Consider the following 23,465-nt stretch of genomic DNA (forward strand, 5'->3'; position numbering starts at 1 on the left):
AGGATCTGGAATAGCTCAACTAGAATTCTATCACTGCCGGGGGCCAGCGTGAGGCACTCCGCCCGTGGCAAAGGTCATGAGGAAGGAGGCTCGGCATACGCAAAGGCAGCAAAGGCAGGATCGAGCCTCAGGAGTCCCCCTGGAAATTCTCGAGCATCTACCCCCAAAACCAGAGTCTGCCTACTTTCTGCTTTGTGCTTTCACCTACACCTCTGACTTTACGGGGGGCTGTCCCCCACTACCTCTCTCTGAAAAGAGAGTTAGCTTACAGCTCCAGTTAATAATTCCTGGGTGTGACAGTGTTTCAACCTACAAACTCCTCTGGAAATCCTCTAGCCTGCCTGAATAGGTTTTTCCGGCCACATGTGATTGTTCAGAGCCTCCCAACTGTGAGAGGCAGGAGATGTTCTAAACTGTCTAAACACAGATTCTTTTGAGTAGTTAAAAGATTGATTAGAAATTGTATTGGTGAAGGGTTTTTCACTTGTTGAGCCAATGTTTGCTGCTAAGTCTCCATACTCCTTACCTACTGTGTCCTTGGCAGTGTATTGATTGATATAATGGATGTATAGAAATGTAAAATGCAGCTTTGCCCAGTGCTTTTTTGGAGGCTGGTGCCTGACTTTGGAATAATCACCTTTAGAGAAAAATAAGTTTCTTAAAATGTTAACAGGCCTCCGGGCCAGAAGATAATGTAAATCACCTGAACTTTTGCATATGATAAGTTTGAAAGCCTGGCTTCAATTAGAACCAGGAACTGCTGTCCTTGCATGACTCCACCCCTTCCCCCATTATCCTCTATGCACAACTTAAGGTATAAAACTACTTTGGAAAATAAAGTACGCCCCTTTTTTTTGTTCACCGAAATTTGGTCTCCCCATGTCGTTCTTTCTTTCACCTTCTGGCTGAATTTTTCCTCTGAGGCGGGGAAGCTCGTCAAGCCTACTAATTTTGCCTGGGCTTCTAAGATCCGACCGGGGAGGCCTTAGTGTCTCCTCTCCTTCGGGAGAATGGGAGGATGCCTGCGGCCTTCGTAGGTGACGTTAATTCCCTGCTTTGGAATTTTATTCAGCCTCTTTTCTTCACTGAATTTTCCTACTGAGCTATCCTTATTTCAGCCGCTTTTCTCCACTGAATTTCCTCAATGAGCTATCCTCATTCTATTACTCTTTATATCCTTAATAAACATTTAATTAAGCAGTTGTTTCCTGACCCTCGCCTACGCCGTCTCTCCTTCGAATACCCTGGATCAGCTGGGGCTGGACCCCGGCAGTCGTCCCCTTCTCCTCCTGCCCCCAATCCCTCCCAGCATCAGAGTCTTTTCCAATGAGTCAACTCTTCACATGAGGTGGCCAAAGTACTGGAGTTTCAGCTTCAGCATCAGTCCTTCCAATGAACACCCAGGACTGATCTCTTTTAGGATGGACTGGTTGGATCTCCTTGCAGTCCAAGGGACTCTCAAGAGTCTTCTCCAACACCACAATTCAAAAGCATATTCGATGCTCAGCTTTCTTCACAGTCCAACTCTCACATCCATACATGACCACTGGAAAAACCATAGCCTTGACTAGACAGACCTTTGTTGGCAAAGTAATGTCTCTGCTTTTTAATATGCTATCTAGGTTGGTCATAACTTTCCTTCCAAGGAGTAAGCCTCTTTTAATTTCATGGCTGCGGTCACCATCTGCAGTGATTTTGGAGCCCCCAAAAATAAAGTCTGACACTGTTTCCACTGTTTCCCCTTCTATTTCCCATGAAGTGATGGGACCAGATGCCATGATCTTCGTTTTCTGAATGTTGAGTTTTAAGCCAATTTTTTCACTCTCCTCTTTCACTTTCATCAAGAGGCTCTTTAGTTCCTCTTCTCTTTCTGCCATAAGGGTGGTGTGTCTTCTGCATATCTGAGGTTATTGGTATTTCTCCTGGCAATCTTGATTCCAGCTTGTGCTTCTTCCAGCCCAGTGTTTCTCATGATGTACTCTGCATAGAAGTTAAATAAGCAGAGTGACAATATACAGCCTTGACGTACTCCTTTTCCTATTTGGAACCGGTCTGTTGTTCCATGTCCACTTCTAACTGTTGCTTTCTGACCTGCATATAGGTTTCTCAAGAGGCAGGTCAGTAGGTCTGGTATTCCCATCTCTTTCAGAATTTTCCATAGTTTATTGTGATCCACACAGTCAAAGGCTTTGGCATAGTCAATAAAGCAGAAATAGATGCTTTTCTGGAACTCGCTTGCTTTTTTGATGATCCAGCGGATGTTGGCAATTTGATCTCTGGTTCCTCTGCCTTTTCTAAAACCAGCTTGAACATCTGGAAGTTCACGGTTCACATATTGCTGAAGCCTGGCTTGGAGAATTTTGAGCGTTACTTTGCTAGTGTGTGAGATGAGTGCAATTGTGCAGTAGTTTGAGCATTCTTTGGCATTGCCTTTCTTTGGGATTGGAATCAAAACTGACCTTTTCCAGTCCTGTGGCCACTGCTGAGTTTTCCAAATTTGCTGGCATATTGAGTGCAGCACTTTCACAGCATCACCTTTTAGGATTTGAAATAGCTCAACTGGGATTCCATCACCTCCACTAGCTTTGTTCATAGTGATGCTTCCTAAGGCCCACTTGACTTCACATTCCAGGATGTCTGGCTCTAGGTCAGTGATCACACCATCGTGATTATCTGGGTTGTGAAAATCTTTTTCGTACAGTTCTTTTGTGTATTCTTGCCACCTGTTCTTAACATCTTCTGCTTCTGTTAGGTTGATACCATTTCTGTCCTTTATTGAGCCCATCTTTGCATGAAATGTTCCCTTGGTATCTCTAATTTTCTTGAAGAGATCTCTAGTCTTTCCCATTCTGTTGTTTTCCTCTATTTCTTTGCATTGATCGCTGAGGAAGGCTTTCTTATCTCTCCTTGCTATTCTTTGGAACTCTGCATTCAAATGGGTATATCTTTCCTTTTCTCCCTTGCTTTTCGCTTCTCTTCTTTCCACAGCTATATGTAAGACCTCCTCAGACAGCCATTTTGCTTTTTTTTGCATTTCTTTTCCATGGGGATGGTCTTGATCCCTGTCTCCTGTACAATGTCACAAACCTCTGTCCATAGTTCATCAGGCACTCTGTCTATCAAATCTAGTCCCTTAAATCTATTTCTCACTTCCACTGTATAATCATAAGGGATTTGATTTTGGTCATACCTGAATGGTCTAGTGGTTTTCCCTACTTTCTTGAATTTAAGTCTGAATTTGGCAATAAGGAGTTCATGATCTGAGCCACAGTCAGCTCCCAGTCTTGTTTTTGCTGACTGTATACAGCTTCTCCATCTTTGGCTGCAAAGAACACAATCAAGCTGATTTTGGTGTTGCCCATCTGGTGATGTCCATGTGTAGAGTCTTCTCCTGTGTTGTTGGAAGAGGGTGTTTGCTATGACCAGTGCGTTCTCTTGGCAAAACTCTATTAGCCTTTGCCCTGCTTCATTCTGTACTCCAAGGCCAAATTTGCCTATTACTCCAGGTGTTTCTTGACTTCCTAACTTTTGCATTCCAGTCCCCTATAATGAAAAGGACATCTTTTTTCGGTGTTAGTTCTAAAAGGTCTTGTAGGTCTTCATAGAACCGTTCAGCTTCTTTACTTTACTGGTTGGGCTATAGGCTTGGATTACCATGATATCGAATGCTTTGCCTTGGAAATGAACAGAGATCATTCTGTCGTTTTTGAGACTGCATCCAAGTACTGCATTTCAGACTCTTTTGTTGACCATGATGGCTACTCCATTTCTTCTAAGGGATTCCTGCCCGCAGTAGTAGATATAATGGTCATCTGAGTTAAATTCACCCATTCCAGTCCATTTTAGTTCGCTGATTCCTAGAATGTCGACGTTCACTCTTGCCATCTCCTGTTTGACCACTTCCAATTTGCCTTGATTCATAGACCTAACATTCCAGGTTCCTATGCAATATTGCTCTTTACAGCTTCTATCACCAGTCACATCCACAGCTGGGTATTGTTTTTGCTTTGGCTCCATCCCTTCATTCTTTCTGGAGTTATTTCTCCACTCATCTGCAGTAGCATATTGGGCACTTCCCCAGCCGTAAAAGGGAATGCAGCACGGACGCAGGTGACGGCCTGGACGGACCTTGGAATCACTAGGCTGAGTGAGGTAACACCAAGTCCCAGGGACAGATGGGGTGTGACTGCATGTATCTGAGATGCCTGGAATAGGCAACCCCTTTTTTTTTTCTTTTTTACATATAGTTGGGTCTTGCTTTTTAAAAATCCACTCTGACAAACTCTGCTATTTAGTTTGCAATTTTTTTACTTTTACTTTTTTGGCCATGTTGTGTGGCATGCAGGATCCTAGCTAGCCAACGAGGGACTGAACCCACGGCCCCTGCACTGGGAGCTCGGAGTCTCATCCACTGGACCACCATGTAAGTCCCTAGGCGATTTTTAGAGACAGGAAAAAGAAAAGTGCTTGCCTAGGGAGAAGGCAATGGCACCCCACTCCAGTACTCTTGCTTGGAAAATCCCATGGACGGAGGAGCCTGGTGGGCTGCAGTCCACAGGGTCGCACAGAGTCGGACACGACTGAGCGACTTCACTTTCACTTTTCACTTTCATGCATTGGAGAAGGCAATGGCACCCCACTCCAGTACTCTTGCTTGGAGAATCCCATGGACGGAGGAGCCTGTTAGGCTGCAATCCACGGGGTCGCACAGAGTCGGACACGACTGAAGTGACTTAGCATAACACAGGGCTGGGGCGGCGGGTGGCGGCGGGGCTGACAGGCAGGGCTTTGTGTCGGGGTGAGGAGCGCGGTCTAGAGGTGACTGGGGCGACAGCTGCAGGTGCGAGAGCCACCGAGTGCAGCGCCAAAGGACAGAAGTCTACGTCATGAGCTGCACCCCAGTGAAGTGTGGATGCGAGAGCTGGACCGTGAAGAAGGCTGAGCGCCGAAGAATGGATGCTTTTGAACTGTGGTGCTGGAGAAGACTCTTGAGAGTCCCTTGGACTGCAAGGACATCCAACCAGTCCATCCTAAAGGAGATCAGCCCTGGGTGTTCTTTGGAAAGAATGATGCTAAAGCTGAAACTCCAGTACTTTGGCCACCTCATGCGAAGAGTTGACTCATTGGAAAAGACTCTGATGCTGGGAGGGATTGAGGGCAGGAGGAGAAGGGGACGACAGAGGATGAGATGGCTGGATGGCATCACTGACTCGATGGACGTGAGTTTGAGTGAACTCCAGGAGTTGGTGATGGACAGGGAGGCCTGGTGTGCTGCAACTCATGGGGTCCCAAAGAGTCAGACACGACTGAGCAACTGAACTGAACTGAACTGAACTGAAAGCTGTTATTAGTCGGACACGACTGAGCGACTGAACTGAACTAAACTGAAAGCTATTATTTTAAAGTAATCCAAGTTCAACAAAAACATTAACTACGTATTAGTTCAAGTAGGTAACGAATATGAGAAATTTCCAGGTTCTGTGAGAATGACTAGTGCTTTGGGAAACATCAAATTCATCCCTGAGATCCTTCCAGCTGCTCCCCCTCCCGGCTGCGTGATGTGGGCAAATGGCTTCCCCCCTCTCTCTTCATCTCTCTCTTCATCTCTCTCTCTGTGGGCCTCAGCTTTGCCATCTGGCAAATGGGAACGAGAATAGTTCCAGCCTCCAAGGGTCCCCGTGAGAACAAACTTGAGCACGATGCCCGGCACATCCTATGAGGTTTGACAAGTGGGATCAAACAGGGGCTGGGGGACTTATCGCTAGGTGGCGCTGGTCTTCCCGGAGGGGTGATGAAAATCTACAAGGGACTGCTGTGCGGATGCACACATCTGTGAGTATACCAGAAGTGCACGAAAACCCGCACGCTGAGGGCCTGCTGAGGGCCTGCTAAGTGCCAAGCACCGCATTGGGTGCTCCCTGCCTCTCAGAGCCTGCACTCTGCTGGGGGAGGAAGACACGAGGGGACAGGTGGACGCTGCATGTGACAATAGGTGTCTGGCTCTCCCATCAGGGGAGGCCCAGCTGAGGGGTGACACAGAGCTGACAGATGCCCCGAGAGGAGGGAAGCCAGGAGGGAATCCGGAGAACAAACAGGCCGAGCCAAGGCCCCGGGGTAGGAAGACGCCCACGTGTGTCGGGAACATTCCGGCGGCCAGTGTGGCTCGTGGGGGTGAGCAGAAGTCGTGTGGGCGGGCGGGGGTCACAGCACACTCAGTGCCCCTGGACTGGAACCGGTGCGAGGGGGCTTCATCCTGTAGGAAGGGGTGTGAACCTGGCTTCTCCCCAGCACGCAGGAGGTGTTCAGCAGACACTTCTAGAATGAAGCCCTTAGTCTGCCTGGGACCTGGACCACTAAATCCGACTCTGCAATTCACCACCTCCAACACTCACCACAGCCTGTGGCGGGCACCGAGTGGGCTTCGCCCCACTTTGCAGCTGGCGGAAGTAAAGCTCAGCGAGGTGACCACAGCCGGGGGCGGCAGCTTAACGAGGTGAGACTAGACTCCAGGCCAAGCGGGGCCCGTTGCGGGTTCCTGAGGGCGCGTGCGTGTGTGCATATGTGTGTGCACATACACACACAGATGCCCTTGGGGGGGCACCCTGGAACTGGAAACCATGTGGACCCAGCAACTCTGCCCGGGCGAGGGGGCCCCCGGTGCGTCTCTGGACCCAGCAACCCTGCCCGGGCGTGGGGGCCCCTGGTGCGTCTCTGGACCCAGCAACCCTGCCTGGGCGAGGGGGCCCCTGGTGCGTCTCTGGACCCAGCAACCCTGTCCGGGCGTGGGGGCCCCTGGTGCGTCTCAGTCGGCTATAAGGGTGAAGCGAGTAATTGTGACTCTTGGCAGTTGAAAGTGCATGTTCGTTAATCATTTACGGTCTCGCCAAAAATAAATAAGTCAAGATTATTCCAGTATGAGCATCATTCTCACGCAAGGGCACGTCAACAACATACCTTCTCGAGGAGGTGAAACAAAGAACTCAGATCACCTTCAGCCCTCCCGGCCCTCTGATTTCTCACCCTGTGTAAGGCGGCAGTGACAAGGAATGGGGTCCACACGTGGAAAAGGCTCAGCGGTAAAAAAAGAGTGAAGTACTGACACGCGCTACGCCACTGACAGAACCCTGAAGACATTATGTTAAATAAAATATGCCAGACACAGAAGGATTCGTGTTAATACTAAATGGCTCCATTTATAAGAAGTACTCAGAAAGGGCAAATTCATAGACTGCTTCAGTCGTGTCCGACTCTGTGTGACCCACCCCATAGACGGCAGCCCACCAGGCCCCCCTGTCCCTGGGATTCTCCAGGCAAGAACACTGGAGTGGGTTGCCATGTCCTTCTCCAAAGCATGAAAGTGAAAAGTGAAAGTGAAGTGGCTCAGTCATGTCCGACTCTTCGAGACCCCATGGACTGCAGCCCACCAGGCTCCTCCGTCCATGGGATTTTCCAGGCAAGAGTTCTGGAGTGGGGTGTGCCATTGCCTTCTCCGAATTCATAGAGACAGAAAGTATTAAAGAACAGAGGTTGCCAGGGGCTGGGGGCTAGGGGCAAAGGGAGTTAGTGTTTAGTGGTGCACAGTTTCTGTCTGGGATGATGAGAAAATCTCTAAAGGCCGATGGTAGTGACGGTTTACACACTGTGGATGTATTTAATGATACCGTACAGTATGCTTAAAAGTGGTGAAAATGGCAAATTTTCTGTTAAATATATTTAACCACTATATATATATATTTATTATTTTTTTTTTTTTAAATGGTCTTACCCAAATGATTCAAACACCTCCTAACTGGTCTCCCAGCTTCCAGCTTACCCTCTCCAACCGCCCCCCTGCAATGGCCACTAGAAGGCGCCCCAAGCTGCATCTCTGACCTTCTACAACCCTGGTCATTACTTTCCTTGGCTCCTCCAAGGTGGAAAACACCAGTGCCCCTTATTTTAACCCTGAGGGTGCTTCTCAGCTGGGTCTTGTCCACATGCTCATGCCCATCACTCCCTAGGTAACGCCTGGAAGCTCCTGGAAACCCCCACGCTATCCCCACACCACAGTATTAGCTTCAGGCGGGCAGGAACTACATCTTGGTTCACGGCTGCACCTGAAGGACGGAAAAGCATGTGGCACACACAGTAGGTACTCAACCCATTTCTACCACTCAAGACATTCAGTGAGCGACAAAATCAACAAACGACCAGTTTGCTTCATCCTGGGTTTATAGTCTACGAATGGGAGCAATTTGAGAACAAGTTAACTTGTCCTGTAGAGCTCTGCACGTATTAAAAACTGGGTGGAGGATGGGTGGGTGGGTGCGTGGGTGGGAACATACATGGGTGGGAGGGTAGGTGGGTGGGTGGATGAGTGGGCGGGTGGGTGGGGGAGAGATAGCTGGGTAATTGGATAAACACAAAATCTCCCCAACACAAAAATCTCAGGCACAACTGGTCATTTGCATTTTAAGACCTAGGAAACAAAGGCTTTCTGGTCTGGCTGGTTTTAATCCCGAAAAGAAACTTTAATCGGCTGAGATATAAATTACTCAGTTCTTCTCCAGCCCCTTCTCAGCAGTGAAAGACAAGACGCAATTAACAAATGAAATTAGCCATCTGCCAAGAGGACTCCTGGGCTTCCTGAGAGTCCAGCTTGCCGGCCAGTTCCTCACCACTCAGCTCCACCTCACGCCCTGAGAACTAGTCCATCGTCCGGAATCACCCAGGCAGAGGGGTCACTCTGCTGGGCCAGCTCCCACCCGACCAGTTCCTTCACCTCAGCCTCCCTTCCCTTCCCTCGCGCACAGCAGGCCCACGATGGGATGAACTCATCATCAGATGAGCCAACAAATGCAGACCGACAGGTTTGGGGACTGGAAAGAACATTCTTGAGGTTCCCAGGGGCCAGCCTGCCTGCCCCATCACAGGGAACCCCCAGAGCTGGTGAATCTGTGCCTTCACGGTCATGGGAGGGGCATCCTGGGTGAACTGAGACTCACGGTCATGGTCCGAGACTGAGTCACCGTGTTTTACGATCCGCAAGTGCAGGCCAAAGGCTCACTTTACAAGGAAACGTGGGCACGCCCACCCACCACCACCCCCAGAGGAGGGAAGGAGGAGACGGCACGGGACTCAGACCTGCCACATAGACCCGAGGTCCTAAGGGTGCTCCTGGGGGAAGCAGGGGACCAGGGAGAACCCTGGTCGCAGAGTCAGCGCTCCAGCCCCAGCCCAGCCAGGCTGCGGGACCCTGGGTCGGACACCTTCCCCTCCCCTGCCGCGTTTCCTCAGCAGCCAACAGCTCCTGAGAGTGGAGACAACTTCCTGCTCTATCAGTAGACATTCAAGAGAATGTAGGGGAATAAAAACAGCTGGCAGCAAATGATAACTAACAACACAGCAACAGCAGGTACATCTATCAGGTAGTTCCTTCTCCACCAGGCGCTGTGCTAAGCGCTTTATAAGCACCAGCTCGTTTCAGCCCTGTCCTCCCACCACGATGTCATAGAGTACTGAGACGGTCAACAGCTGATTAGGAGCCTGGACTCCAGACTCAGACCTTGGCAGAGGCACTTACGGGCTCTGAGCCTCAGTTTTCCCACCTGCAAAATGGGGATAAACTAGTGTCTAAGCCCCACAGTAAGCACCATGGTGGGTATTGTCATTTCTGTGATTCACCACTTTACAGAAGAGGAAAAGAGAGCCTTGGAATGGTAAATTCTCTGAAGCGGCTGGCTGGGACCAGTCTGACCTCATGCTCAGGGTCTGACGAGTCGGGGGTGGGTGGGGCTCTGTAGATCAGCAGGGCATCAGCCCTGGTGTGACCAGGCACCCTTTGGATGGTGGCCAACCCTGTACAGGACAAATGTCACATTCTCAGCCCAGGGGCTTGGTCGGGTGTCTTGTTTCCTCATGAGCGAATGTCCCGAGCACCGCAGGCTCAAGAGGTGAGAGGGGCTGGCAGGCTGGCCTGGGCCACAAGCACAGTGCCGAAGCAGAAAGGGTCTGGGGCCAAGGCTGGAGGCGAAACAGGCCCAGTGTCCATTCCAGCTTCCCCTGCTTTCTGACTGTGTGGCCGGAGGCCAAGTGGCTTAACCTCTCTGAGCCTCAGTTTCCTCCTCTGCAAAATGGGATTCATATTCCCTAACAAGAGAGGGGGACTGGGGATTGACAAGACTTGGGGCACAGGCTCAAAAAAGGGAGATGGACCTGAATCTCAACTGGAAACCAACAGAACAAAGTCATCGATCAAAAGAGTGATGGAAGTAACAGCAGACGGCATTTATCCACTAGTGAGAGGCTCTCCAAATACCCCACGGGGTGCAAAACACAGGTCTGACAATCTCCGACCTCCAGAGTGGCAGGGCGGCCATCCGGGCCAAGGGGGGCTCAGGGACCCCAGGCGTCATCTGCAGGGTCGCCCTGGCCCCCCCTCTGGGGGCCTCAACTTCCCTGTTCATAACGAGAGAGTTGGCCCAGGTGAGGAAGAGGGGGAGGAGGGGAGGAGGGAGAGTGAGAAGGAGGAAGAAGGGCAAGGGCCGTGGAGGAGAAGAAACAGCCATCTCTGCCGCCAAGACGTGAAGTGGGAGTTTACTCTTCTGAGCGTGGAGCGACTTCACATCCTGCCACAAACTACTCTTGAGGCCACTTAGGGCCATCCTCATTTTACAGAAGCAAAAACAGGCTCACTGGGATCCATCAAGTCACCTGCCCAAGGTCACAGATTGCCAAAGCCAGAACTTGAACCCACTTCTTCCAGCCTCCAGAGCCCCAGCGCCCCAGTGCTGAAGGCCCCCTAGTCAGGATTTTGGAGGCATAAGAAAGCTAGGGCACCACCACCGCCTACTGGTGATCACTCCCCAGAACTGCAGGCGTCAGTCCCAAAAGCCGGGAACCCAGGTCCGAGGCCCCAGCTCTGTCTGGTTCAGGCTCAGTGCCCGGACCCAGATGCCTCCAGGGAGAGGTGATCAAACAGACTGCAGTGCGGCAGAGGTCTCTGGGGCCAGAGGGAGGGAGCCAAGGCGAGCCACCCAAGGGCTCCACGGAGGAAGAAGGGCCAGCAAGCAGAGCCTGGGACCGGGATGCTGTTCCTTCCATAACCTTTGCCTTCTCTCTCTCTCTCTCTCTCTCTCTCACACACACACACACACACAATCAGATAAGTTGAGTCAGTGCCTGAGAGGGAGTGGAGACAAAGGTGAAAAAGGAATCAGCAGCAGAGATCTGGACACTTGTGAATCTTGTGGGGCTTCTCAACCAAGGTCTGAGTCCCTTCACGGGCAGTCACCCCCAGCGTCACTGTCAGCTCTTGGCAAGAATTCTGCCAGGGGCAGCATCTTCACCCCATTTTACAGAGGAGGAGACAGAGGTTCTAAGAAGTGAAGTTTCTTGCCGGTGGTCATAAAGCTAGAAGGAACGGACCTCAGATGTCAATACTGCCAGATCCCACGTCTCTGAGACGTGGGACCAGGCACAGATGACCACTGAAATGTACGGAGTCCTGCAACTCAGAATGACCTTGGGCGTGGAACTGGTGTTGTTCATTTAAAAAGACTTATCTCAGATGTCCCTAGGCAGGGCCCAGGGCCTGGGAGGGACTTTAGGAGGAATGGAAGAGCTCAGCACATCTGCAGGGATCATGGAACAAAGGTGAAAAAAAAAAAAAAAACCAGAAAAGAAAATCACAGAAAATCACAAGTGGTGAAGCCCTGGAACGTAGCTGGGGACACTGAGGCTTGGGCAGAAGGGGGCTTCCCTGGGGTCCTGCTGCCTCATTTACCCGCCTCCTTTCACAACTGAGGAATCAGGATGAGAGGGAGGAAGGGCTGGCTAAGGAGGGAGCTCACTGACAGCCAAAAGGACACACAAAAGCAATAATCATAATAATAGTAACGTAAGGTTAGTGAAGTGTTTCCTGTGTACCTAGGACCAAGCCAAACACTTCTCGAGGTATCTGAGTCCCACATCAGCCCGTAAAGTAGATGCTATTATTATACCCATTTTACAGATGAGGAAACTGAGGTCAGACACCCAGCTCCATGCACAGCCAGGATGTGAATGAACCCAGGCAATCCAGCTGCAGAACCAGCCCAATGCTGCCGTCCCCCCGTCGTTACCACACCACCGGTTACTGTCTGAATTACCATGTGCTGGGCCCTACACAATCTCACTCCATCCTCCCAACAGCGCAAAAGAGACAGGAATCACAGTTTTCCCGGTGAACAAACTGAGGTGCAGAAGAATTAAGCGAGTTGTTCAAAGAAGCAGAGATGGTGCCGGGATGTGAACCCAGGGCTCTCAAGACTCCAGGGCCTGCTCTCCTAACTTCACGGAGCCAGATACCAGGGGCTGCCCCTCCACAGTGGGGGAGAAACCCACCAGAGGGGAAGCTTCCCCGGCAGCGCCATCAAACACCGTCTCATGTCATGACACGAGCCACAGCCCAGCCAGGCCACAGCAGGCTCCCGGACGGTCACCGGCCCGCCCTCGCCCCCCTCAGGCCCTGGGACCAGCCTGGGACATCCCCAGCAGCGTCCGCTCCGGCCACGCCGGAATCACTCACCATGAAGGGCCCGCTCCTCCTGTCCTTGCAGAAGCTGTGGCTCCTCTGGGGGCCCGCGGTTGCGGGGCTCACCTGCCGGAGCGGAGGCTCATTATCAGGGAGGGCACGCTCCCTCCCCAGGTCCCTTGGTGACACCTGAGATGCAGGAGACACAAGAAGAGGAAACTTGACTGGGGCTTCCCCTTTGGCAGGAAGAATATGTCACACTGAGAGGGGCCATGCTGCACCTCAAAGGGCAAAGGGCAAGGGTGCCCGATGCCCACCTCTGCTCACCCCTGCCCCACATCCATGGTGGGAGGTCCACCTCAAATGATGGCGGTGGGGGGGGGGGTCACATATAGGATCAGCATGTCTAGGTTCAGCCCAGCCTCAGCCACTTCATAACTGTGTGACCTCGGGTGAGTGCCTTAACACCTCTGAGCCTTGACCATGTGAGGAAAGATCCGTAACACTAGTCCTCAGCTTCTGGGTTCAGGGCTGAACCAACAGAGGACCAGCGCAGGGAAAGGGTGTGAACTCGGAGCTGCCACCAGGGGGCGGACGTGCGTGAGACCTGGGAGCCTCCCCGGTCCCCTGGGAGCCTCCCCGGTCCCTGCCATCCCCCCGCCCCGCGTGTGAGGAGCCTTCTGTGAATGTCAGCCATTGGTAACTTCTGGTGGCCTCGTTACAGACATCATTCCATGTACCCGAATGCGCGTGCACATGTGCGCAGATACAGAGAGAACCAGTACACGAATAGGATGGAGGGCGTGCGCTGGTGTGAATCTTGTTATTTTTATATACAGGGGGATACAGTCACAGGCCAGAAAACATGGGACCCTGGAGGGTGCATCTTACGGGCCTCACACCGTCCCTGCACCGACAAGAAAAGAAAGGCCCAGAGAGGGGAAAGTGAAAAGAAAGTGAAGTTGCTCTGTCGTGTCCGACTCTTTGCGACCCCACGGACTGTAGCCTACCAGGCTCCTCCGTCCATGAGATTTTCCAGGCAAGGGTACTGGAGTGGGTTGCCATTTCCTTCTCCAGGGGATCTTCCCGACCCAGGGGAGGCATCTGCTTAAGAACACACAGCATGAGTGAAGGGCAAGGCTGACCCCTTGCCTCACAGCCTCTTTTGTGATGTCTTATGAGACCCTCTGGTTCTCCTCTGACCTCAAGGGCTGTTCCTTCCCCGCCTCCGTGCATCTCAGAGGGACGTGTCAAGACATGACCCAGGCCAGCCACACAGCCCGCTCACCCACTTCTCGTCACGACCCGTGGCTTCAATAAATCCCATCTGGACTCTGTCTCTCCGTGCTGGGACTCCGGGCTTGCAAATCCCACAGCCCGCTGACCATGTCTACTCACTGCCCACGCTGGTCTGAGACCTCATGTGTCCAAAACAGGCCCCTAGATTCCCCCCTCCAATCGCGCGTCTTCGCTTTGCCGGTCACCGGCTGGGCAGGCCAAGACCCTCGGGCCGTTCTCTATCTCCCCCCCCACCTCCATCCGATTGACTCTGCCTTCAAAACATGCTGCCAGCCCCACATCACATACCATCGAAGTTGACTTAAAATAGATCAAAGACCTAAATGTCAGAGCCAGAAAGAGGAAACTCTTAGAAGAAAATACACACTTGTATCTTCTTCACCTTCGTGGATTAAGCAAGGGTTTCTTAGATAGAACACCAGAAGCTCAAGCACCGAAAGCAAAATAAATTGGACTACATCAAAATGAAAAGCTCTTTGGTGCCTCAAAGTGCACTGTTAAGAAAGTGAAAAAAATGAACTAAAGTGAAAAGACAACCCACAAAATGGGAGAACATTCCTGTAAACCGTTATGTCTGATAAGGCACCTGTATCCAGAAAGTACAAAGATTAATTACAACTCGATAATAAAATGACAAATGATCTTAAAAATAGACAAGGGGTCTGAATGGACATGACTTGGACAAGGTACACAAGTGGCCAATAAGTACGTTAAAGGATGCTCCAACAGGAAATGCAAATCAAACCCACAATGATCACTGTGCAATATATACAAATACTGAATCACTATATTGTACCCCTGAAACTACTATAATGTTACAAGTCAATTACATCTCAATTAAAAAAAAAGAAAAAAACCACCGTGAGATACCGCTTCATACCCACCAAGATGGCTAGAATCAAAAAGATGGATGATAACAGATGTCAGTTGGGATGGAGAAAAATTAGAACCCTCACACACTGCTGGTGTGAATGTAAAACGGTGCGGCAGCTTTGGAAAACAGTCTGGCAGCCCCTCAAAGGAAAAAACTGGAGGTATTACCATGTGACCCAGCAATGCCTCTCCCAGGGAGACAGCCAAAGATATGAAAGCATATGTCCACACAAAAACTCGTCCATAAACGTTCATAGCAGCTTTCTCCATGACAGTCAAAGAGCTGGAACAACCCAGATATGCCTAATGATGATAAATGGATTGATAAAATGGGGTGCATCTATACTGCAGAATATTATTCAGCCATGAAAAGTACCGATATATGCCACAAAACGGATGGCCCTTGAAAACTCTATGCCAAGTGAAAGAGGTGAGTAATAAATGACCACTCTGTGTCATTTGTCCAGAATAGGCAAATCTATAGACAGAAGGTAGGTGAATGGCTTATCGGGACTGGAGAGTGTTAGGAGAGCAGGCAGTGACTGGTCAGTGGGTACAGGGCTTTCTAAGGGGTAATGAAGACATTTAAAACTGAATGTGATGATGGTTGCAGAGCTCTGTGAATATACTAAAAGCCATTAAATTAACTGTACACTTTACAAGGGTGAACAGGGACTGCCCTGGTGGTCCAGTGGCTAAGACTGAGCTCCTAAAGCAGGGGACCTAGGTCTGATCCCTGGTCAGGGAACTAGATCCCACATGCCAAAACTAAGATCCAGCACAGTCAGATAAGCAAATAATAAATGTTAAATAAATAAATGAGTTCTTGCATGGGCCATGAAAATTCTACATCAGTAAAGCAGCTACCTTGGAGAAGGAAATGGCAACCCACTCCCGTACTCTTGCCTGGGAAACCCCATGGACAGAGGAGCCTGGTAGGCTACAGTCCATGGGGGTCGCAAAGAGTCGGGCAGGACTGAGTGACTAAACTTTCACTTTCAAAGCTGCTACCCAGCTTCCTTGGTGGCTCAATGGTTAAAAAAAAAAAAAATCCACCTGTCAATGCAGGAGACCTGGGCTCAATCCTTGGGATGGGAAGATACCCAGGAGAAGGAAATGGCAACCCACTCCAGTATTCCTGCCTGGGAAACCCCATGGACAGAGGAGCCTGGCAGGCTACAGTCCACGGGGTTACAAAGAGTCGGACAGGACTTAGCCACTAGACAACAATAACAAAGCTGTTACCATCCCCTCAAAAAGAAGCTGCTGACCCCTCCACGGCCACCACCTGGTACAAGCCCCGTCACCTGTCTGAGGCCCGTGGCAGCCTCCTCACGGGCCTCCCTGCCTCCAGCCTCACCCAGAGAGCAGTCGGGGGTCTCTCTGAGACACAGACGGTGGCGGCAGCACTCAGAACCCTTTGGTGGCTCCCCTGCACTCTGGCCCCTCCTCGCCTCTCCAGCTCTGCTCTGGCCAGCACCCCGGGGCCCCCTGGGGTGCCCCCAGCATCCACAGGACCCCTCATCCCCATGCTGGGGTGTCTCCACTTGCCGCGTCTGCCTCCTTGCTGCAGACCCTGGCCTGCCTGGGGCTCCGCCATCACTCCCACAGCACCTGTCGGGTCACTCCCTTAGAAAAGGGGTGCCGGGGAGGTTACTTCATCTCCCCAGGACTTACCACTCTCTGAGTGATCCCACCCCCTCGCTCGGCTTGCCCGTCTGGACCGGCGCTGTCCACTGGAACGTTCTGTGACCGCGATGACGTTCTCCATCTGGGCTGCCCAGGGTGATGACCGTTTCTCAGTGTGACTGAGAAACTGCGTCTGGGTCTTGGTTTTAACTGACTTACGCTGAGAGAACCCCACGCGGCTAGTGCCTGCCGACGGACAGCACAGGCTGTATCAGTGGACTGGGTCCTCCTGGCTTCCCTGGTGCCCAGAACAGCCAGAGGCGACTCAGCACACACATACCTGAAACTAGTCTTTCTTGAAACGAAAATAAACCATTTGATGAAAGGAGATACTATAACTGGGCCTGGGACAAAGTTTTGATAAATGTTAAGTGAAAAAAGAAAGAAAGAGGGAGCGAGGGAAAGAGAGGAAAGGAAGAATCACCTTAATCGCAATCACACCCCATGGAGGGGCCCATGAGCAGAACTGGCTGTCAATCAAGAAATCCTCATCCCAGGAAGCAAACATGTGCCTCAAGATGCTCGGTGGGGCCCTAGAACTCAAATCAACCCAAATGTACATCTGCGAGAGCCTTGATAAAAAAAGCTTGGGCTCAGTCATGTAACAAACTGCTTTGCAGCCATTAAAAATATTAAGGTGATGATGGACGCACTGTTTCTCACTGTTGGATTTTTAAAAGCATGCTACCTGAGTATATATGAAAAAACACTAACTCGAAAAGATACCTGCACCCCAATATTTCTAGCAGCACCATTTATAACTGACAAGGTATGGAAGCAACCTAAGTGCCCATCAACAGATGGATGGGTAAAGAAGATGTGGTACATATATGTGTGTATACACACACACACACACACACACACATACACACACACAGGGACTATTACTCGGCCATTAAAAAGAATGGAATTTTGCCATTTATAGCAGCAAGGATGGACCTGAAGGATATCATGCTTAGCGAAGTAAGTCCGACAGAGAAGACACATACCCTATAATGTCACTTCTATGTGGAATCTAAGAAATACAACAAACCAGTGAGTATAACCCCAAAGAGGGAAACTCACAGATCCAGAGAAAAGTGGTGGTTACCGGTGGAGTGGCAGGGGGGGCGGGCGCCATGAGGGTAGGGAAGGGGAGGCACAAGCTGTTGGGCATAGGACAGACTCAACTGGGTATTGGACAACACGGGAAACACAGCCAATATTTTGTTATAACTGCAAGCCAACAGTTATCTTTAAAAAATTGTACAAAGCATTTTAAAAAGTTTTAAATGCGCGGGGAAAGAACAAAGCAAGTTGTGAGACTTTCTGTAGAATGCTGCCTTGTTTCCGTACGACAGGCTGCTCTGACCAATCTGTGCTGGGACCAGGGTCCCTCAGCCTGGAAACTACGTCGAACGCTCGGGGCGGCAGGATTCTCTGAGCTGGGAGCCATCCTGTGCATTGTAGGAGGTGGTGGAGCTTCCCTGGTTTCTACCCACTGAGATGCCCGGAGCAAACTCTCCTCTGGTTTTGACAACAAAAAATGCCTGAAACTTTGCCAAACATGCCCTGGGAGCCAAGCTGTCCAAACGGCTGAGAACTACCAACAGGGCTGGAGGGGTGGGTCCCAGAGCACCAAACTCCTCACTTGGGGGAGCTTTCCATCCCAAACCTTATGTTTCCATGACGTTTAAAATCTTTCCCAAGCATTCACTATCCTTGCAAGAAGAAAACTACAATTATAAAATCAATGCATATATTGATTTATAAGCCACTCTGGAGCGTCGTAAAGTCTCCAAGGAGATCAAGAATCCTAGCCATGTCTGCATCTGGGGGAACGGGAAAGGAAAGGGGGGTTGGAGGGGGGACATGCTTTTACACACATTATACGCTGGTGTGCTTGTGTGTGCTCAGTCGTGTCCGACTCTTTGTGACCCCATGGGCTGTAGTCCGCCAGGCTCCTCTCTGTCTGTGGAATTTCCCAGGCAAGAACACCGGAGTGGGTTGCCATTGCCTTCTCTAAGGGATCTTCCTGACCCAGGGATCAAACCTGGGCCCCCTGCATTGCAGGCAGATTCTCTACCACTGAGCCACTTGGGTTTGAATCTTCAACAGCCAATATTTTGCCCTTCAGTATTACCCTTATTTATGTTTTAAATGTCAAGAACCCAAGAACCCAGGAGAGAAGAGAAACGGGGAGCCGTTCCAAGGCTTCCCAGTCCCCGTGGTGAGAAAACGGATCCCCTGACAACAAGCGCTCCTGAGGCCCTGGCACCCGGGGCGGGCGTCCAAGGCTGGGCTGGGGGCCGCTCCGTGAGGCCCCTGAGCCGGGGCTGGCACACAGATGAAGTGTCGCGTCTCCACGGCCTCCTCCCTCTTGCGGCTCCCACAACAGCCTGGAGGGGGCGGGGCGTGAAACCCTCAGCGCGTCTGGGGGGCCCTCGGCCCACCCGCCCATGCTGGGGGCCTTATCTCCTCCCCGCCTAGCTGCGGTGCCTCAAGGAAGGAATCCCCGTTGACTCCTAACTCCGGAGGGGGAAACTGAGGCTGGGGGAAGCCAGCGCCTGCTCTGCACGCAGCAGAGCCCGTGAGTGGCAGAGCGGAGATTCCAACACAAGCCCGAATGTGGTCCCTGGAAGATACGTGGGTTCAAAGCCACTCTGAACCTCAGGTGAATTCTCCTATCACTTAATTTCCACAACCTCCCTTTTCTAGGTTGGAATGGGGGGGGTGACCTGGAGGGGCCCTAAGTCAGTTTCCACACTGGCCGCAGAGCAGACTTTTTTTTCTCACCTCTGGACCTCTGCCCACACTGTGCTCCTATAGAGGATGCTCTCACTTCCCATGTATGTCCGACCTCTGCACAGAGATCGAAAGCTTCCTGAGGGCAGACTCCATGCCTCAGATTTCTTCCCCACCTCCGTGATCCCAAGGGCTCGAGTATCAGGTCAGACCTGGGTGCAAACACCAGCTGCGCTGCGCTGGTGCTGTGTGATACGGGCTGAGTTACTGAACCTCTCTGAGCCTGTGTTTGTTTTTCCTCTTCTGAACAAGATGATCACACCTGCAGCAGACGCTATGGGTGCCCTGCCCAACACTCAAATACGCACCAATGTCGCGTGAGGATTTTCCTCTCCGCCTCTGGGCATGGCACCAGGAATCTGAATGTTAACAGCCCCAGACGCAGCCTCAGGCGAGGACAGAGGGAAATGTTGAAACAAATGCCCCAGGTCCCCTGACCCCTGGAGAGGATCGCTCAGAGGCGACCTGTGCGGTCCCCACGGGTCTCCAGCAAGAACGAGCCTCAGGTGCCCACAGCTTTATCACCTGCCTTCCCTTCCCTGCCTCACTTCTCCCCCTGTCCCCCCGCCCAGTTCCTCTGGGATCACCTCCTGAAACATCCCGCAGGCGGCTGCTTCTGGAGAAACCCAAACCACGACAATCCCTCTTTCGTGGATTGTCCTGAGGCTCATGTAAGATTGTCACTCAACAACTTCTCCGTGAATGATCACGAAACGTCAGGAGTGGTACTGGAGTCTGGGGATACAGTGATGGAGCTGGTGCCGCATACTGGAAAACAACAGGCGCTCAATCAAGGATACCTAGTGTCGTCATTCTAGGACAGGGGTTTCAAACTGATAACCCCACGGGCTGTACACAGAGCTGGCAGACGAGTTTTGTTTGAACAAAACAGCATTTCTTTTTTTTAATACGTTGTCCCCATTTCATGACGGGGGAGGGGACTACTGGCCAAAATGTGGATCTTTCAAATTCTCTTGATAAATCAGATCTGCCATCTCAGGACCCCTCTCCCCACTTGTTGAGAGCCAGCTGGGACTGTGCCAAGGTTGCCCCCTTCAGAGACGGCTTGAGTGCTCCATTTGCCACAAGCCCTACCACTCCCTAGCGCCTCACGCCCCGCCTGACTCCACTCATCCCCAGGCCCACCAGGCCCGCGCAGGTCCTGGTTTGAGGCCTCTGGCCTGCGTGTTTCACTGGCATTTGAGAAAACTGCAACAGCCTTCGTACTCACCTTTTGACTGTCTCGATTCCCCGACTCCTGCCGACAGAGCCCCGTCTTGGTGTCTCTAGCCTCCGCACTCTCCCTGGGGAGACTGGGCCTCCCTTTGGGCTGCTCCTGCCTCCTCTCTCTGGCTTCCTGCATGATGGACAGGCCCTCTCGGATTTTGAGAGGTGGGCCTTTCTCCGAATAGGCCCTCTTGACATCCAGCGGTGACCTTCCCAAGTCGCGCAGGTGGTCGGCCCACGGGGCCACACTGCTCTCCTCGCCCCTCCCCGGGGGTTTCCTCGGGGTCCCTTTCCTCTGGTCGGTGGGGGACAACCTGGGCTGCACGCTGGCCCCGCTGCCTGGATCCGCCCAGGCAGTGGCAGGCTTTGATTCAGCCGGGGGATGCTGGCACTTCGCGCTATGATGTTTACTAACAAAGGTCTTCTTCTCATCCTCAGGGATCCCCGGGCCTTTTTTCCGGGGGCCGGCGGCAGGACCCGAGGAGGCCCCTGTATTCTTTTCAGGAGGAGCCCAGTGGGGCGGGCCCCAGAGGGGAGAGCTGACCTTGTGCGTGGCTGCCCCCGGCGTCTCTGCCAGGTACTTGCCGGAGCCAGGAGTGGAAACAGGGCTGGTTTCAGCAAAACTGGCCTGTCTCTGGGGAGCCTCGGCTTCGGGGCGCTCCTTTAGGCTCCTCCGTCTCTGATCCGCCTCACCCTGCAGCCCGGGCCTCTCGGGGTCCGAGCCCCTGAGCTCTGCAGGCGATCCCGGCATCCACTCCTGAGCCTCCCGCGGGCTTCCGGCTGGCGGCCTCTGATACTCGGCCATCAGCGCATCGATATCGAGGACGCTGGACCTGTAGCCGGCCTTGGCTTTACCTGGGAACATCTCACTGACCGCTTCCGTCGTCCTTCGGACCAGGAGCTCGCTGGCTTTCGGGGGACTTCTGAAAGCCGGGGGTGTTTGGGGAGCACCGCCAGGGGACGTCTTGTTCCCGCTGTCCTTCCAGCCGTTCTGAAAACCACCGCCGCCTTCCGGGCCCCGACGAACCCACACGGCATCAGCGTCGGAGATCCTCTCACCGGGGGGACCCAGAATCCTGTCCCCGAGAGACGCCGGATGCTCTGTCGGCTTTGGAAAGCTTGTGTGCTCGCGTTCTCTGCCCGGGGCCCGGTTTTTACCGCCCATGGTCTCCAGCAGCTCTTCATGGTTCAGAGGAACCGAGGTAGGGGTGTAAGAAAGAGAGGATAGGGGTGGGGCTGCTTTTCTAGAAGCTTCTGTCCAGTTTTCAGGCCCCGGCCTAACCACGCTCTTGGCTTTCTGAGTGTCTGGGATCTGATAGGTCACAGCAAAAAAAGTCGCCTTGGGTTCCCCAGGCGACCCCTGCTTTGATATGGGAAGAACCCGGTCCAGTGACGTACCTGGGCTCCCCTGCCGGGTCCCCTCCCGACCCGGGAGTAGTAGCTGGGGCTTTCCTAAGGCACCCGGGGCCGTGGGGCTCAGGTGGTCCCTTCTCGGCTCCGCCCTGAACGAGTGCTCTGGGGGCAGGAGGCTGAACTCATCGAACTTCACGTCATGGGGTAGGGTCCGCCGCCTCCATCTGTCCAGCCTCTGGTCGCCAGGGCTCGCCCTCCGCCTCCTGGCTTCGGGCTCTTGGCTGCCAGCCATGGCCAGGGGCCCCGTCTGCCCCGGCATGTCCGCCTGAAGCTGCACCCGAGAGTCATCGGCTTCATCCTTGGCCCTGGGACGAGGCTCTGGAGGTGCCCCCCGGGGTGGAGCCCTCTCCCCCGGCTGGATTCCGGCCCCTTCGGTCCCCGGGTGCTGGGCCTCCAGGGTAGTCCTTGCAGAGGCAGCCTCGGGACTCGGCTCTGAGCTTCTCCCTTCGCTGAGCCCCACGGCGGCTTTGTGCCAGCTCACGGCCACCGAGCCTGTCCATCTGGGTGACGGGCAACTGCCTCCATGCGTGTCCTTAGGCTCTCGGTGGAACTCGGGCTTTGGCCCGCTGACCTCACGGGTCCCTCGGGCTTCCCAGATCAAACTGGCCCTTTGGACGGACCCCACCTGGCCCTCCGGCCTGCACTTGGGGTCGGTGGGAGTTACGGCATGAGTGACCTCCTGGGATGGCGGGGGCCGAGACCGGCCGCTGCGGAGAGTCAGGGCCTTCTCCTCGGGCGCCGTGGGGACGGCCTCGCTGTGCGCACGCTCCCCGACAGCGTGCACGACGTCGTACCTGGGCTCAACCCTCTCGGGCGCGGGGGCGCTCTCCGGGAGCTTGAGGAAGGGGTGATGGCTGCCCTTTTCGCCCCCAGGGTGCCTTCCCAGCAGGGAGAACGCGCGATGCTGTCTGGGCTCACCGCTGGAGAAGGCGGTCCCTCCGCCTCGCTCCAGGTCGGGATCTTCCAGCCACTCTCGCTTCAGGGCTGTGGTTTGCGGGAAAGAGCTTCTGGGTCCAAGGAGCCTGGATCTGGGCTCCGAGACGTCGGCCAGGTCCCCGGGGGTCGTGGCCCAGGGACTGCGTCCCAAGGGGGCGGCCACGGTGTGCTTCTCCACGTGATTCTCGAACACCGTGGCCCATACGGTCTGGAAGCTTCCATCATCATCTGGGGTGCCCTCGGAAGGGCTCCGGGCCCCCACCACGCTTTCACCCCGAGCGCCGCCAGGGACGCGGTCAGAACTGTCTTTACGCTCTGTCTGTCTGGGTTTCTCCCTGGGGGGGCCAGGCTTCCAGGGGCTTCTTGTGACAGATGTTCCCTCCACACCATGCCTGTCCTTTGGCTGGGAAAACAAACAAACAAAAAGAAACGATCCAATTTATTTATTTAAAGATTAAAAAAATTTTTTTATATTTATTTGTAAAGGTTTGCTACAACATTATAACAAATTCAATGAAGTTTTTTTTTTTTTTGATGTGGACCATTTTTTAAGTCTTTATTGAATTTGTTACTATGCTGCTTCTGTTTTATGGTTTAGGTTATTTGGAGTATGGATCTCAGCCCTCCCAGCCAGGGATCAAACCAGCATCCCTTACACTGGGAGGTGAAATCTTGCCCATTGGGCTGCCAGGGAAGTACCGAAACAATCCAATATAGGTCAAAGGATTTGAAATGGAAAGGAAGAGGTGAG

General features: G+C 52.7%; 1 protein-coding gene across 2 annotated transcripts in view; it reads right to left on the reverse strand.

Moving 5' to 3' along the window:
• Nucleotides 1-23,465, reverse strand: part of KIAA1671 (KIAA1671 ortholog) — a 137,852-nt gene that overhangs the window by 105,921 nt on the left and 8,466 nt on the right. Inside the window, exons 4-5 of one of the 2 annotated variants that reach the window (XM_006055582.4) lie at nucleotides 20,370-23,117; nucleotides 12,548-12,682 (exon numbers count right to left, since the gene is read on the reverse strand). In XM_006055582.4, the coding sequence (XP_006055644.3) occupies nucleotides 12,548-12,682; nucleotides 20,370-23,117 (2,883 nt within the window). The remainder of the gene's footprint in view (nucleotides 1-12,547; nucleotides 12,683-20,369; nucleotides 23,118-23,465) is intronic. The other variant, XM_025267435.3, reaches the window with a different exon arrangement.

Source organism: Bubalus bubalis, chromosome 17 (assembly GCF_019923935.1).
Source record: "Bubalus bubalis isolate 160015118507 breed Murrah chromosome 17, NDDB_SH_1, whole genome shotgun sequence".
NCBI classification, from domain to species: Eukaryota; Metazoa; Chordata; class Mammalia; order Artiodactyla; family Bovidae; genus Bubalus; species Bubalus bubalis.